The sequence below is a fragment of the Amia ocellicauda genome, chromosome 5 (genome assembly GCF_036373705.1).
Source record: "Amia ocellicauda isolate fAmiCal2 chromosome 5, fAmiCal2.hap1, whole genome shotgun sequence".
Lineage (NCBI taxonomy): Eukaryota > Metazoa > Chordata > Actinopteri > Amiiformes > Amiidae > Amia > Amia ocellicauda.
In genome coordinates, this window is record NC_089854.1 from 12238872 (window position 1) to 12255460 (window position 16589).

At 43.7% G+C, this 16589-nt stretch overlaps 1 protein-coding gene across 2 annotated transcripts; it reads right to left on the bottom strand.

Annotated features, from left to right (window-relative positions):
- Positions 1 to 1675: 1675 nt before the first annotated feature.
- eif3k (eukaryotic translation initiation factor 3, subunit K) lies at positions 1676 to 5357 on the bottom strand. 2 transcript variants are annotated; one of them, XM_066703831.1, is made up of 8 exons: positions 5166 to 5357; positions 4625 to 4723; positions 3425 to 3545; positions 3004 to 3078; positions 2785 to 2851; positions 2489 to 2566; positions 2234 to 2359; positions 1676 to 1994 (listed from the first exon to the last, which is right to left on the bottom strand). In XM_066703831.1, the coding sequence occupies exons 1-8, from the start codon at positions 5225 to 5227 to the stop codon at positions 1963 to 1965; spliced, it is 660 nt and encodes a 219-aa protein (XP_066559928.1). In that variant the 5' UTR covers positions 5228 to 5357; the 3' UTR covers positions 1676 to 1962. The 2 variants fall into 2 exon arrangements, with proteins under 2 accessions (XP_066559928.1, XP_066559926.1); XM_066703829.1 differs by having other exon boundaries at positions 3004 to 3081.
- Between the last annotated feature and the right edge of the window lie 11232 nt (positions 5358 to 16589).

A 16589-nucleotide genomic window follows, 5' to 3' on the forward strand; every position in this document is an offset into this window, starting at 1 on the left:
ATAAATCAGTCCTAAGTGCCTGAATTATTTAAGAGTGACATCAACTTGCTCCTACTATTACTCTTAGGAGTAAAAGCTATTCATAAAGTTTCTTTCAATTAAAAGTACTCCTAACTCAACCAATATCTAGGAGACCTGACGAGTCCCCTAACTAGTTAGCAGTTGGGAGACGGCAGCAATGAGACACGACTGAGCGCAGCTTCGGTAAAAGAAAGACGTGTTACAGAGCTGTTACGAAGCGTTATTGCGACAATATACACTCACCTAAAGGATTATTAGGAACACCTGTTCAATTTCTCATTAATGCAATTATCTAACCAACCAATCACATGGCAGTTGCTTCAATGCATTTAGGGGTGTGGTCCTGGTCAAGACAATCTCCTGAACTCCAAACTGAATGTCTGAATGGGAAAGAAAGGTGATTTAAGCAATTTTGAGCGTGGCATGGTTGTTGGTGCCAGACGGGCCGGTCTGAGTATTTCACAATCTGCTCAGTTACTGGGATTTTCACGCACAACCATTTCTAGGGTTTACAAAGAATGGTGTGAAAAGGGAAAAACATCCAGTATGCGGCAGTCCTGTGGGCGAAAATGCCTTGTTGATGCTAGAGGTCAGAGGAGAATGGGCCGACTGATTCAAGCTGATAGAAGAGCAACTTTGACTGAAATAACCACTCGTTACAACCGAGGTATGCAGCAAAGCATTTGTGAAGCCGCAACACGTACAACCTTGAGGCGGATGGGCTACAACGGCAGAAGACCCCACCGGGAGTCTCAATTTCTGTTGAGACATTCAGATGGTAGAGTCAGAATTTGGCGTAAACAGAATGAGAACATGGATCCATCATGCCTTGTTACCACTGTGCAGGCTGGTGGTGGTGGTGTAATGGGGTGGGGGATGTTTTCTTGGCACACTTTAGGCCAACATTTCTAAAGAATGCTTTCAGCACCTTGTTGAATCAATGCCACGTAGAATTAAGGCAGTTCTGAAGGCGAAAGGGGGTCAAACACAGTATTAGTATGGTGTTCCTAATAATCCTTTAGGTGAGTGTAGATTGGACAGAAATTGAATATTGTTTGTTACTGAACAAGTCAGATATGCAGTTTCAGGTGGTGACAATGTTGCAGTGTCTGGCCACAGGGAAAATGCAACAATGGCGCAGTGAGGGGACCATCATCACAGCCACCAGTTTAGCACCTTAACATCCCTGCGATGAAGGAATAAGTGGGAAACACTTTTTTTTCTTGTCAAATTATAAACAAATTAAAGGCTGAGTTAGCTTAGCATATTTGTATAGTTATTTCCCTTCCTGCTCGTCTACATGATCTCACGTCTTGTTTTTCTACCCAAAATGAAGAAAATACGTCACAGTGAGTCATATTCTAACCTAAACTGTTGTGAAAATATGAAAAACATAGTTTTTCCTAGGATTGGATCCTACTCCCAGCTAAAAGTAGGTGTAAGAGACTTTATGACTAACTTCTACCTCCTACTCTGAGCGAGGAGTAATTTTACTCCTAAACTAACTTTTCATGTGATTCCTAGGAGTAATTCCAAGAAGTTTAATGCATACAGGCACTGATCTACAGAGCTGTTTAAGCACAGCTGGGATGCAGCAGTCAACCACTATTAAGTCGAATCACACAAGTGGTGCATGCACACACACACACCTATATAAAAATGAATATGTATTTTAATACATTGACACACACAAATGTATTATTTAGCTTCACACACACATTGACAGACCTAGAAATCTACTTACAAACAATTACAGGCACATATATAGATATATATGTAAAAGCACATTAAGGTGTTGTTTGTTGGGATAAATTACGTTTATTGTAAAAACTTGTAATTACAGAAGCCAATGAATGGATGGGTGACATACTAAGTTTGTAATGTTGTTCTGCTCGAGTGTGTTGAGTGTGTAGGGGGAGTGGGTAACGGGCCGGTGACGAATCATTGTGAAGTTGCCATGATACTGGACACACCTGGGGAAAGAGAGGGAGAGAGGGCAAGAGGAGATTGAGAGGGAGATTCTCTTAAATACAAATAAATACATACCAAATATGCAAGTGCAAGTCAGAGTGGTGAGTGAGGGACATTGAGACAGAGAGACTGGAAGGACAAAATGACAGACAGAGGGATGGAGAGACAGACATCTTAAGCTGAGGGTTCTGTGCAGGACTGAGAAACAGACTGACATAGGCCATGTGACAGACAGACTCACTCTCAAAATCAATCTTCTCCACAATGTTCTTGGGCTTCACGCTTTCTTCCTGGTTGAAGATGAAGATCTGTCCATCCTCTCCCTCCGTCCAGCCATACTTACTCATCCACACCCTGACCTGCGTGTCTGAGAGAGGGAGGGGGAGAGACTCAGATTAGGGTGCTCTAATGGAGGCCTTCTGCACTTAACACAGTGCAGCATCCTGGGGAGACCTACAACGCAAGTGATCACATCTGCGGATGAGCGATCTCTCACCTAGAGGGTCCCCCAGCATCTCCGCCAGCAGCCGCTTGTCAATGTTCTGATAGGTAATTCCCACTACGTGACAGATAACTGGTGGAAGAGAGAGAAGAACAGATTTCGCTTTGACGCACAAAGCTGGGAAATAATTGTACAGGACTGCTGTACTCTCTCTCCAGGACAAGGGCTGGAAACACTGATGAACTGTACTGTACTAGAGAGCTCTGTGGGAGTACAGTGAGATAGTGAGGGTGCATATGCGAGAGTGAGAGCGTCTGAGAAGGGTGTCTTGGTCTCTGCTGGTCACTCACACTTGCGAACGGAGTCCTCAAACCCAGTGATGCCATCGATCAGCTCCCTGTTCTCCTCCAGGCTGGACTGGAGAGGGAGAGAGAAAGAGAGAGGTATGGGGAGACCATGAGCCGCACATACATACAGAAACGCACACATCACACAAAAGCAAGCAGAATTGCAAACAGACACCTATGACACACACAGACGCAGAGACAGGAAGTAATGTTCTGAATTACCCAGAAGGACTGGAAGTGGCAGGTCTCCAGCAGGTTCCCCAGGTACAGGATCTGTCTTATCGGTCGCTCCTCCTGCTGCGACACTGTAGTCAAGGAAAGGCGCACAAACCCCTAGCTGTCAGGGGAACCCCCTGAGTGCTGTACTGCACGGTAGTGGACTGTGCTGTGCTAAGATGTACAGTATGTTGCTGATGTGTGATGTGCTGTAGTGTTTTGCAGAGTATCCTATTGTGCTGTAGTGTGTTGTGCTGTACCATAGTGTAGTGTAATCTGCTGTTCTGTACTCTCCTAAACTCCAGATGACCCTGATCTTGATGCGTATCTCCAGGGATCATGTGTGTGAATGTAGTATGTCGTGCAGTACCGCACAGGCTTTACTGTACCGCAGAGGTGGGAGGAATAAGGGTTCGCGAAAGGATACATGTGTCTGGTCAATCATACACTTGCAGAGCGTGAAGTCGGTGTGCGGCAGGTTGGTCAGCGCCTTGAGCAGGATCTGGGCTGTGACTGTGGTCTGGAAGTAGGCCGGGTTAAACTGGTACCTGAGGAGCAGCATCGGTTAATAACGGACACGCACATACACGCTCACTCTCTCTCACACATGCACACAAACACGTAAGTACTAGTGCTACATGATACATGGAAAATGTGGTACTTTTTCTATACTAATAAACAAAAAAGGGTTGGATACTAGACGTCAAACATCAAATTTTTTACGTGAAATGCGTCCCATGTTGTCATGACCAAGGAGCTTTACTTTTCTCTGTGCATTATTAATATTGCAGATATTCAGTGTTTCTACAAGCATTTAAGTGTACAATATAATAACTGTGCCTATATGCATTTAATTTATCACCGTGACAAAAATAGAGAAAATAAACATTTACTGAAGACAACGAAATTACTAGAAAGATAGGTCGATAGAAAATGCTTTTTCAGATTCGCACAGCAATAAACATACACGGTACAACAAACAAAAGCAAGAGAGAAAGACACACCGAGTCCTTCGCAGGGACGGAGCATTATTCAACACTCTCACAAAAAGCATGAGGGAGAAAAATATAAAATAAAAAAAGCTTCTGAAATTAGGTCTTTGTCGAACCCAAATAAAACAAAATAGTCTGTCCACTACAAAGTATTTACGGTGTAATTTGGATTGGGCGGGGAGGAAGAAGTGACAGTTTTCAGTAATACTTTTTAAACTCCACACGCTCAAGCATTTTTCGCTCACATATGTTGCCAGTATGCGGACATGTTGAAGGTTGTTTTGTATTCATTTATTATAATGCGTAATTCCTTAAAAAAAGTACGCAGCTGTTCTGTAACAAATTACCTGATGGGGAGAGAAGTATCATATTCTGTTATTCAATATGGTGTTGTAGTTTTTTCTATCCACTTATCAGGAAATATTGTTCAGTGGTAATTCTGTGACTTTGGCTAATATGTAAATACTGGAAATGATACCACCACAATTTGGATCGAGTATCGTGATACTACAACCCGTATCGAAGTCAATATTTTGGTTTCGTGACAACACATGCATGCACACTCCTATGTCTGGCTGTCCTCTCTCTATCTGTCGCTCCCTATGTCCATGTCCGTCCGTCCTTCAGGCACTCACAGTTTGAGCACGGCCAGGTTGGCCTCCAGGTCGTAGGCGTTCTCTCTGGCCTGTGTCTCCACATAGCGCTCCAGCGTGGCCAGGTTCTCAGGGTTGTACCTGCAGAGGGGAGAGACAGCACCAAGAAACAGGTCATGAGCAGGGTGGGGTGACAAGGAAAAGTCTAAGGTTCCCCTAAGCAAGATACATATATTTTTCTTGTTTGTTTATATACGTTTGTGTGTGTGTATGTATATATAATTATAATATATATTACTATTTCGTACATATAGTATATATTAGTACTATTACACATTTCAACGTCTATGCGTTAAACCTGGGCAGTGTGTAACACCGAAAACAGTCTACCGATTTCCCAGAATGATAAGAGATAATAAAACATAAAAATGAAATAATTACAATAAAACGGACTGAAAAAAAAAACACATTACTAATAATAGTGACAGAGACTCAAGTGTTCTCGTTATTTTTCGTTTTGTCTGACTAAACAAACCTAATCGCCGGTCTCGACTAGGCAGGATTCAGTCCGCGCCTCACTGACCTGTCGATTCCCCGTAGAAGTTTCCCGACGTTGGACCGCATCTGTTCAAACGAGGACGTCATGTCTCGGTTCGGTTGGGACCCAGGCGTAGTACTGGTACCGGCGCTCCTGGGAGAGTTCGGCTCGAACTAGGTCCACAACTACACGTGTGTCACCGGCGGAGAGGGGGGAAGAGAGACCGGAAGCAGGTGGGAACTAGAAAGTGGACGGAACGGAAGTGATGTTAGTCACGTGGAAGGAGAGTCGATTCCATTGGTCGCCTGCAAAGAGCGCAGATCTCCGCAGGTCTGCGCTGTTCGACCAATGGGATCGACGAGAATCTGCAAATCTGTGCAGGACTGCGGACCATTACTGTGAAGACTATTCGTACATTTATACATTAATGAGCTAAAAACAATCTACCAACAATTTAGTTTGAATTAGAATGCAGTACAATACGTTTCATTCTAGTTGCACATTAGTATTTATAAAAGATTGAGTTAGGAAGTGGGCTACGTAATTTATAGAAATACCATGCCACGCAAAACCAAATAACTCAACCAGATTAGATACTTGAACATTCATGAGTGTATATGAGTTATGCACGTGAATAAAAGCCTATTTCTCAATTGTCGTAGGGAAAGGTGCAGTATTTATCAACTGTATAAATCTAAACGGTTAACTCCAGAGATTCGACATAAATTGGCTCTACAAGATCTAATAGTCAACAGACAGCCAATCGGATGTCTCTACTGCGCAGCCGAGTGACAATTAAATCCGCCATCTTGGGTGATGACAACCCCAGCGCTGTATCTGACGTCAGCACGCATTACGTACTCTTCGATGTTTAGTTCAGTCAGTGGTTCATACGAGTTCTACTGTAATGAGAGCAAACTGATCCACTAATCTAGTAAAAAACGTAGACTTCGACCCAGGACAGGACTTTAAGACAGCACTTCACTGAAAACAAAGCAATTCACACATAATTAACGCTCAATTTAGGCACAGGTTTATTTCAGTAACTTCAGGCACTTTCAAAATAAGATTTCCAAATGTGTTCTTCATTGAGTCTGTTCATCACCATCAATATGCATCTTTGATTAATATTGATTTCTACATATAGGATTTATATCCACTGATATTTACATTAAGTTTAGCTTATTACAAGTTAGAAAACGTACCCAAATGCACAAGAATGCATTGTTTAATATACAGTCATAACATAATTGAAAATACACTGTTATTGCATCATACAATTCAAATATAAAATACATATAATACACAGCACCTCCAATCAGATCCATGAGTAAGTGAAACAATTCTTCACCTACTGGTTTTCATACTGAAAATGAGAGGGCACCTGATTTTCTGTGCAGCTTCAATTTTCATTAAAATCATCAAGCAAATTGCATATATTTGTAGGTGCGATGATGTTCTCTGTTGCCCAGAGTGCAGGGGTGCCCTGTGTCTCTATCTGTATTAAACGAACATTGGAAGCAACAAATATAAATATAATCCTCACAGTTTGCAGGTCTTTTCCTCGTCAGTAAAACACAAGCTGATTCCTCGACACACTTCTCCCTAGCTGTCCCCGATTTCGAAGGCTGTACGTGTTCTTGATGTGGCGCTGCCTGAGCTGGTAATAAACCCGCACCAAGACAGATATGAGATCGAAATGGTGGTTATCAATCCCATACTGTGTCTCCATGCTGTGACTGCCGAGACCAAACACATCCTTGTGCCCTATAGTTTCCTTAACCAGTCTCGATACTTGCTCTAGTGTGCAGACTCCCTCAGCATACTGTGCCTTCATTACTCTGCCAATGCTCCTTTCACACTCGTGCAAAATAGACACTGTACCTGAAGACGGCACCACCAAGCGCCCGTCACTCTTCAGCTGCAGCAAGCGATAGGACTGAGCATGCTCGGCTGGTTCGCCGGAGAGCAGGGAGTTTGTGCAGGTGCTGCAGGAGATGATGGCACTCACTCGACGGACCACCCACCCCGCACTATACGAGACACAATTTTCTGCAGTTGCCAGGACCCCTCTGTGCCTGGGGGCCGAGTAATCGGGTTCCACGGCAATCCTCAGGTGGGCATCTTGTACAAACAAATCGCCATCCTCCATCGCATCTCTGTCATCGTCGCACAGGACTTGGGATCCAGGAAATGCAGCCGATGCCAGAGCAGGACTCGTGGTTTCCCCCAGCTGCCCTGCTCTGCCTGGCCTGCTCAGAGGACTGACCCACCTGGCCAGGACTTTCTGGAAGGCTGTTCTGAACTGAGCTGCGTTAGGGTACCCAGCCCAGCCTTCTAAAAAATAAAAGACAAAACACACAAATTTACAAACACTCACACACACATCATGAACACCACTCATAACACAATCACATCCTCCTAAAAAATCTAGCAAAAACAAAAAACACATAAGGTGTAAAGTCTGCAGCTAGGGGAATGGCCACAAATGTCCTCGTCAAGATGGTAACTATCAAAATGCAATTTTTGGAAGCCTATTGGGACATATCCATACCTGCTTTACTCATGGTGTTGAAGAGCAGCTGGATGTGGTCCTGGCTGAACGTGTAGGTCAGTATGAGCGTCTGCTGCTTCAGGAGAGCAGGGACTATATGCAGCATTGTCTCAATGGTCACTACAAAGCCAGTGACTGGGGTGTGTCTGAAACAAAAGAGTCACCACTAGCAGGTTATTCTCCTGACTGAAGGACGTTAAGCACATTCATTGGGTTATTTTCTAGTTAAAACAACGTGCTACTGAAATACTTACTTACTAATGGACGTTTTTGTTTTTGTTTTTAACAGGGGATGTTGCATGTAAAGCAAAGCTCTACCTGTTAGAGGTGAATAGGGGGGTCCCATCTTGTCTCTTCAAAGAAAGCAAATACGCTTTTGTTTTCTTCAGGAACTCTGAAACCTCATTCCAGTTTTCAGCTCTGATTGGGGACTTGTATCCTTTTGCCCTCGGGTTCCTGGAGTTCAGGACGTCAAACAGCTGACCTATGAGCTGTGAAGGATCGAATGAGAGTTTGTATTAGAGAGCACACGGCTAAAGACACACACTCACAATAACAAGACAGACAGTTCTAGAACAGATCTGAGCACAGACGCAGGTGTCCGGCACGCTGCGGAGAGAGGGTTGATGATAAAGTGGGGTTGGGGCTAGACACTGAGAGGAAGCGATCACAGGCGGACAGAAGGAGCGGGGGAATGGAGCTGATAAATGACAACAGAAGCAGAGCGGGGGGGGATGGGAGGACAAGATCAGATGCTATGCTGGAGTGAGCTGGGGGAAACTGGGACGAGGGGAGGCCTATCATCCAGCAGTGGGGCGACAGAGATCAAGGAGGAAGAGGAGAGTGATGATGTCTCGCTTGATTCTGACAAGTCATGCCGTAACAACAATGCTCAAGACTGACACTGGACACAATCTGAACTAAACAAAATTACAAGAAACCTATCGAATGCTCCAATTACCTGCAGGAACTCCACAGTCGACATGGCATCCTGGAAATCAGGGTGTCCAGCCTTACACAGGCGTTGAATAGTATCGGAGACCGAGCTGCTGAACACCTGTGCGTTACGCTTCACCTCCATGGGCAGATCTGCGTGGCGGTGCTGTCCGGCAGTCACCTCTCTGCCATGCTCAAGGCCCTCCTGCACCCGCCTCAGGCTGCTGATAAAACGCCAGCCGATCTCTCCGCTGCTCGATCGGATTGTCCCGAGCGAGTGGACCAGGTTCTTGGTCAAGACCTGCATGCGGCGTGGGTCCAACACCACGAACACTTTGTTCCCTGTGGACGGGTGAGGGAAAAAGGTGGCCAATCTGTCCATGTGAAAATCACAGCCCAAGTCTCTGCACATGGACAGGTGAGAGGACGAGCCCTCCATGGTCACGACCTGGACATCCACCTTGACGTCCGACAGCAGCTCCAGAGCGTGCTTCAGCAGCGTGGCCCGGGCCCTCTTTTCCAGCGTTGCTGTGAGGAAGTAGGCGATGGGTGCCTTCCAATAACCCCTTAACCCAACCACCATGAACACCAGCGCCTGCGATGCCTCGTCATCACTCTCCAGGTTGTCCCCCAAGTCCACAAATCCTGTCATTCTCTCCAGGGAGCCATCGTAGCAGACCTGTTTCCTGATGTCAATCCCGTCCATCATCAGACACACGTTCCGGTAGGTCTCAGGATCTTCTGCCGCCTTCTGCCCGAGAACCTTCAGCATTGAAGCACTGAAACCAGGTTCACCCTTCGCAGTCTGGAGGTGTCTGGGTAAAGAGAAAAATAAATATATACAGTATTTGTAATTTTGCAAAGAGGAGGACATACTGAACATGTTTGGTACTAAGGACTGCATATGTACTGGCACTACTAGTGAACAGATACAGGGGGGGAAAAAAGTATTTGATCCCCTGCTGATTTTGTACGTTTGCCCACTGACAAAGAAATGATCAGTCTATCATTTTAATGGTAGGTGTATTTTAACAGTGAGAGACAGAATAACAACAACAAAATCCAGAAAAACGCATTTCAAAAAAGTTATAAATTGATTTGCATGTTAATGAGGGAAATAAGTATTTGATCCCCTATCAATCAACAAGATTTCTGGCTCCCAGGTGTCTTTTATACAGGTAACTATCTGAGATTAGGAGCGCTCTCTTAAAGGGACTGCTCCTAATCTCAGCTCGTTACCTGTATAAAAGACACCTGTCCACAGAACAATCAATCAATCAGATTCCAAACTCTCCACCATGGCCAAGACCAAAGAGCTGTCCAAGGATGTCAGGGACAAGATTGCAGACCTACACAAGGCTGGAATGGGCTACAAGACCATCGCCAAGCAGCTTGGTGAGAAGGTGACAACAGTTGGTGCGATTATTCGCAAATGGAAGAAACACAAAATAATTGTCAGTCTCCCTCGGTCTGGGGCTCCATGCAAGATCTCACCTCGTGGAGTTTCAATGATCATGAGAACGGTGAGGAATCAGCCCAGAACTACACGGGAGGATCTTGTTAATGATCTCAAGGCAGCTGGGACCATAGTCACCAAGAAAACAATTGGTAACACACTACGCCGTGAAGGACTGAAATCCTGCAGCGCCCGCAAGGTCCCCCTGCTCAAGAAAGCACATGTACAGGCCCGTCTGAAGTTTGCCAATGAACATCTGAATGATTCAGAGGAGAACTGGGTGAAAGTGTTGTGGTCAGATGAGACCAAAATCGAACTCTTTGGCATCAACTCGCCGTGTTTGGAGGAGGAGGAATGCTGCCTATGACCCCAAGAACACCATCCCCACCATCAAACATGGAGGTGGAAACATGATGCTTTGGGGGTGTTTTTCTGCTAAGGGGACAGGACAACTGCACCGCATCAAAGGGATGATGGACGGGGCCATGTACCGTCAAATCTTGGGTGAGAACCTCCTTCCCTCAGCCAGGGCATTGAAAATGGGTCGTGGATGGGTATTCTAGCATGACAATGACCCAAAACACACAGCCAAGCCAACAAAGGAGTGGCTCAAGAAGAAGCACATTAAGGTCCTGGAGTGGCCTAGCCAGTCTCCAGACCTTAATCCCATAGAAAATCTGTGGAGGGAGCTGAAGGTTCGAGTTGCCAAACGTCAGCCTCGAAACCTTAATGACTTGGAGAGGATCTCCAAAGAGGAGTGGGACAAAATCCCTCCTGAGATGTGTGCAAACCTGGTGGCCAACTCCAAGAAACGTCTGACCTCTGTGATTGCCAACAAGGGTTTTGCCACCAAGTACTAAGTCGAAGGGGTCAAATACTTATTTCCCTCATTAACATGCAAATCAATTTATAACTTTTTTGAAATGTGTTTTTCTGGATTTTTTTGTTGTTATTCTGTCTCTCACTGTTAAAATACACCTACCATTAAAATTATAAACTGATAATTTCTTTGTCAGTGGGCAAACGTACAAAATCAGCAGGGGATCAAATACTTTTTTCCCTCACTGTAACTAGTGTTTGTATATTAGTAACTGAAATTGGTTAATGGAAAAAAAGTGGCACACTGTACCTTCCCAATGTGCACGGGCTGGGCAGAGGCAGCTGCACAGTGTCTCTGAGGTACTGGTATGCCTTCGGTCCATAAAGATGAAGCGCCAGAGCCAGGTCAATCTGCGCCTGGCTGAAGCCGCCCCGGCGCCTGGGTTTGGTGAACAGCTGCATGGGGAATTCTAGAACGAAGTAAACCGCCGAACAGTCACACAGGAATCCACGGCTTTAATCTGTGTTCCTTTTTAAAAATGGTTATCAAAAACTGCACATACTGCAATACAGATTGTGTTACAAGACACCTTCTACTGTTCACGAAACTGTGCAGGAGACAGTGTGGGAATCCTAGCAGTAGTCTGGCTGCCCACACTACCCTGGCCCTGACTGGATGGCAGATTCTCTAGCCTACTTGTCACAGACCGGCTGGGAGCTCTCGGATGTCCCCTCAACCTTTTCAGACTGTTAATTGTTTAAATAGACCAATTAAGAATCTATGAGCACTTGACTGTAACAAAAACCAGAAGACACTACACCCCCCCAGGACTGGAGTCACATCCTCCCCAACCCCTGATATGTGGGCTGCCCTTTATAAAAACACCCAATACCCGAATAGAGGTGCAATTTTGATTGCAGTTCGTCCGTCAGCAGCTCTTTCTCTTGCAGCTCATGCAGCAGAGTTTTACTGGTCCTCCGGCGGCGTTTCTCTCCCGAAGTGGCGCTCCGCAAATCTCGCTGCAGCTTCTCACGGTGGTCGACTGTCGGCCGTGACTTGTGCTTCAGGCTGGCCTCGGTGGGGGCGCAGTAGCTGTGGAACTGAGGCGACATCAACTTGTGACAGCGGGCAGCCGCTCCGATGGTAACACTGAGCTTTGGCAGCGAGAAAAACAAGTGCCCGAGCAAACCGCAGGCTTTATGGCACACCAAACGATCGAAAGCCACGCTGACAGACACGTGCTCATCCAGTCTCTCTGTGACAACTTCACTGATTGACATTACGAAGATGTTACTACTTATTTCTAAACCATTTCAGTGACACAAATGTTAAAAAAATAAATACATTCTAAGCTGATTGGAAATTTCATGAATAAATAATACAATTGCACAGCTGTGACGCATTCAGTATAAAATATATATATTAATAAAACAAATGTTGTTAGTTTTAAGGATTTGTTCAACTTCAGACACGAATAAAGAGCCACCAAGAATTATAATTACTTTTTCATCTTTCTTACCTCACTAATAACTTCATAGTGCGCAATTTTATTTGAGCTGGAGTTGGACTGACACACAGCGGCAGATAGAGATTGCGAAGCTCGTGTTTCCTTGCTTCTAGTTTTCTGGAAAACCAAAAAACAATTATACAGTAAAATGATGTGATTATTACTATGACTAATTTCATATTTATCATGCACTGATCAAAACACAATTCATTAACAGCATCCTTCTAGGATAAACAAACAAAAACGATGAATACATATTTCAAACTGTTTTCGCAAGTCAGCCTATCCATTTAAATAAATAGAAAAATACTGTCATTATTATTCCTGAGTGCATTCTATGGAAAAATAAACACTTGAAAGAAGACGGACCTTTTGCTGATTACCAGGCAAATGAAAAAAAATGCTGGGCTCCACCCCAGCCCGGAGACGGATGGTTTGCCCGGTGCGGTCAATATCTTCAGGCCTGAAGTGCTTGCTGCAGACCACACTCCAGTCCTTAGCCACCCAGTTGTCCTCGCGGCCCATTAAGAAAGCCCATCTCTTCCTCCTTTCGGGATTCTTCGGGAATCTGTCACAGGCATATTTAAACATCAATTAAATAAGAGATCTCCTAATCGATTAGCTGGCACTGCCCACATTTAATGCCTGGTATACTGGAAAACTTACATTTCATAGCCCTTATATTTACGTGTATAATTTGACTATAAAGTAAGTTTAAATCTAATTTAAGTCTGCATACTGCCAGAACAGTAAAATGGGAAACTTTTACTGTGGCTGTTTCACAGTAAGAATAAAAATAAAGAAAATATGAGTAGTGTTACTAGAAAACATAGATATAACTATTACAAATATAGTCAAAACAAAAAACTACGTTTACAGAAAACTTTGACAGTATCTACTGCCCACAAGCCTTACCGGTGAAAGCTGATCCCTGCCTCCCTCGATGCCTTGTTATCCAACTCATGGCAAACGGCCTGGGCGCACTCTCGGCCCCTGAACCCCTCCATGACCAAACACAGCTCTGCAATTCAGGAAGAAAGAAAGAAAAAGAAAGAAAAAGGGCTTCAGCGAAAGGATAAACTATTTCTCAGGGTATGACTACTGGGTTGCCTTGCGCAATTTTCCCAGTGCAAAGTTAGCGGTGCGGTTTAAGTTTAAGTTTAACTGCTATTAAAGACAGATATTTAGCAAATGCTCAATATTATATATGTGTAGGAACAGCGCCGTGGATCCATCACTACATGTTTATTTAGACAAGACCTAAGTGTCAATTTGAAATGATTAGCGGTACAATATCGAGTTGTCTCGAAACATACGGTATTGCATGGTATTGTAATATACTGAATATAACCCCAAGTTGCATTCTGCCCAACAACATAATTTACGTCCACATCCATATACCGATACTTGTGTGCATTTAAACGTCGTTTCACAAACCTCCGCTCCAGCAGAGATCGTCACTATTTCTGACTGCAGTTACATAGGATGCGCCGGTGTGACAGTAAACAGTGTCCGCTCGCTTATAACTGCACATCATTTTAGTTCCGGGTGTTATTCAGTATATATAAATCTCAGTTCGCGTTTGATATTAGTGTAAATAAAATCATGAGATGGCAAATGGGATACGAAATATATCTAAAATGTACCAGGCAAGACCACAGACGTCAATGTAATAATATTTTTAATGAACTTTTTAAACTATTAACTTAAACGAAAACAAATCCAGAATTATCTTTGAAATAAGGTGATTTAATTATAGTTGATTTAAAAACATTTTGTAAAGCGTCCCTCCAACAAATTGCCGTATAAATGTACAAACAAAATTATCAATATTTTATCGCCATATATCTAATGCCTCTACCGAAATAGTATGTGTTAAACAATTATATATATATATATAAAAATACTATATACATATTCATACAAATTATGTACTTGCTTACTCAATTTGTTAAAGAATCAAAGCAGAAATGTGTAAACCATTCATTCAGAATTTAATTTATTAAAGAACAAAAATGACGAACATGACATGATTTACTGATGACCTATGTTGAGAAATGGTCTATTGCGCTTGTGATTTGGCTCTGAGATTTTGGCTGAGTGAAATGTGCTGAATACTGATCCGTGTATACAGTGTAACCATGCAGATAAGCGACTTTTTGCACTTGTTGTCACACAGCACTCCCCTGCACCACTCACAATCTCCACACAACTGATAAACAGCTTCCTGCCCAGGCCAACCCACACATATTAGGAAAAATATGAACTAAAAACACTTCACAGCAATACAGCAATGTGTTACTATCAATGAACAGACAGTAAGACTCACTCCTAAATGGATACTGTGATAGGCACTCAGTGTCCCTGTATTTATATAATGACAATCTTATGTACTTCACTCCTGACGTTTCTTTGGTGGCTTTCTCTTAACTCCACGTCCAGTGGGGGTGGTGGGTTAGGGGCATTGACCCTTGTGGGCACTGCATCCCATTTCAATCCAGCATGGCTACAAGATAATCAAAAATAAATTGATACCCTTTATTGGCTGATTTTTTTCTAAAAGCATTTTCTATTTGATTGTGATATTTTGTTCAGTACATACATACACATTAGATGGCCTCTTGAACTGGCCGGCTGAGAGCTCATCCCCATCAGAGCCGCATCCCTGAGATTGTGCTCCACCCTGCACACCTGCACACTCATTCACTCATTTACCTTGTAGCTACATTACAATTTCGATATTACAACTAACAAGAACTACTGAGAAGAAAAACCAAGGCTACATTAATCTAAAGCAGGAGCGGAAGTTCAGGCTACAGGCAGGCTATGTAGTCTCATGTTTTTAAGACTGATTTTGTACGTGTGGATTGGGTGCTGTAAATTATAAGTCTTTACCACCTTATAACAAAGTGGTGTCCTCCTGCCATAGCATGTCTTACAGACAATAACAGAAATGAATATGATTTTTATGTCTACTGTAGGACCTGCAGTTTCAAGGAAGACTACAGTACAGTAGTACTTAGTAGTAGTACTTTCTACACTTCTGTGAATAATTACCTGTCAGGGTCTTTAGGGAAACAGTGAAAGGCAAGACCATGTTCACTATCGAACTGATAGTTGTTGCAGTTCATTGATGAACACAACTTTCTGTTGTTTTCCCACTTAGACTTCGCTGTCGAGCTCATGGTGGTACTGGTTGTGTGTGTAACTGTGTCCCACAGACCAAAATGGCGGCAGCGCTACCACTACGCCATCTAGCGGCGGTTGTCAAAAAAGCACCAGAGCTTCGTCTCTTGTGCTTCTGTACTCTTTGCTGTGGGCCTCTGAAATTGTGTTTGATTTAAAAAGAAAAAAAATACAGTACTGTGCAAAAGTTTTGGCAGGTGTGAAAAACTGCTGTATAGAAATAATGCTTTCAAAAATATATGTTAATAGATTGTCAATTAACAAAATGCAAAGTGAGTGAAAAGAAAAATCTACATCAAATCAATATTTGGTGTGACCAACCTTTGCCTTCAAAACAGCCTCAGTTCTTCTAGGTGCACTTGCACACAGTTTTTGAAGGAACTCAGCAGGTAGGTTGGCCCAAACATCTTGGAGAACTAACCACAGTTCTTCTGTGGATTTAGGCAGCCTCAGTTGCTTCTCTCTCTCCATGTAATCCCAGACAGACTCAATGATGTTGAGATCAGGGCTCTGTGGGGGCCATACCATCACTTCCAGGACTCCTTGTTCTTCTTTATGCTGAAGATAGTTCTTAATGACTTGTGCTGTATGTTTGGGGTCGTTGTCATGCTGCAGAATACATTTGGGGCCAATCAGATGACTCCCTGATGGTATTGCATGATGGATAAGTATCTGCCTGTACTTCTCAGCATTGAGGAGACCATTAATTCTGACCAAATCCCCAACTCCATTTGCAGAAATGCAGCCCCAAACTTGCAAGGAACCTCCACCATGCTTCACTGTAGTCTGCAGACACTCATTTGTGTACTGCTCTCCAGCCCTTCGGCAAACAAACTGCCTTCTGCTACAGCCAGATATTTCAAATTTTGACTCATCAGTCCAGAGCACCTGCTGCCATTATTCTGCACCCCAGTTCCTGTGATTTCATGCATAGTTGAGTCGCTTGGCCTTGTTGCCACGTCAGAGGTATGGCTTTTTGGCCGCAAGTCTTCCATGAAGGCCACTTCTGA

Bases quoted from the DNA above. Each gene is read 5' to 3' on its own strand.
- eif3k (XM_066703829.1), bottom strand. From the start codon at position 5,227: ATGACGTCCTCGTTTGAACAGATGCGGTCCAACGTCGGGAAACTTCTA. The intron at 3,546-4,624 runs GTGAGTGCCTGA...GCTGCTCCTCAG, and splicing joins AACCTGGCCGTGCTCAAACT to GTACCAGTTTAACCCGGCCT. The intron at 2,360-2,488 runs GTGAGAGATCGC...TCCCTCTCTCAG, and splicing joins GATGCTGGGGGACCCTCTAG to ACACGCAGGTCAGGGTGTGG.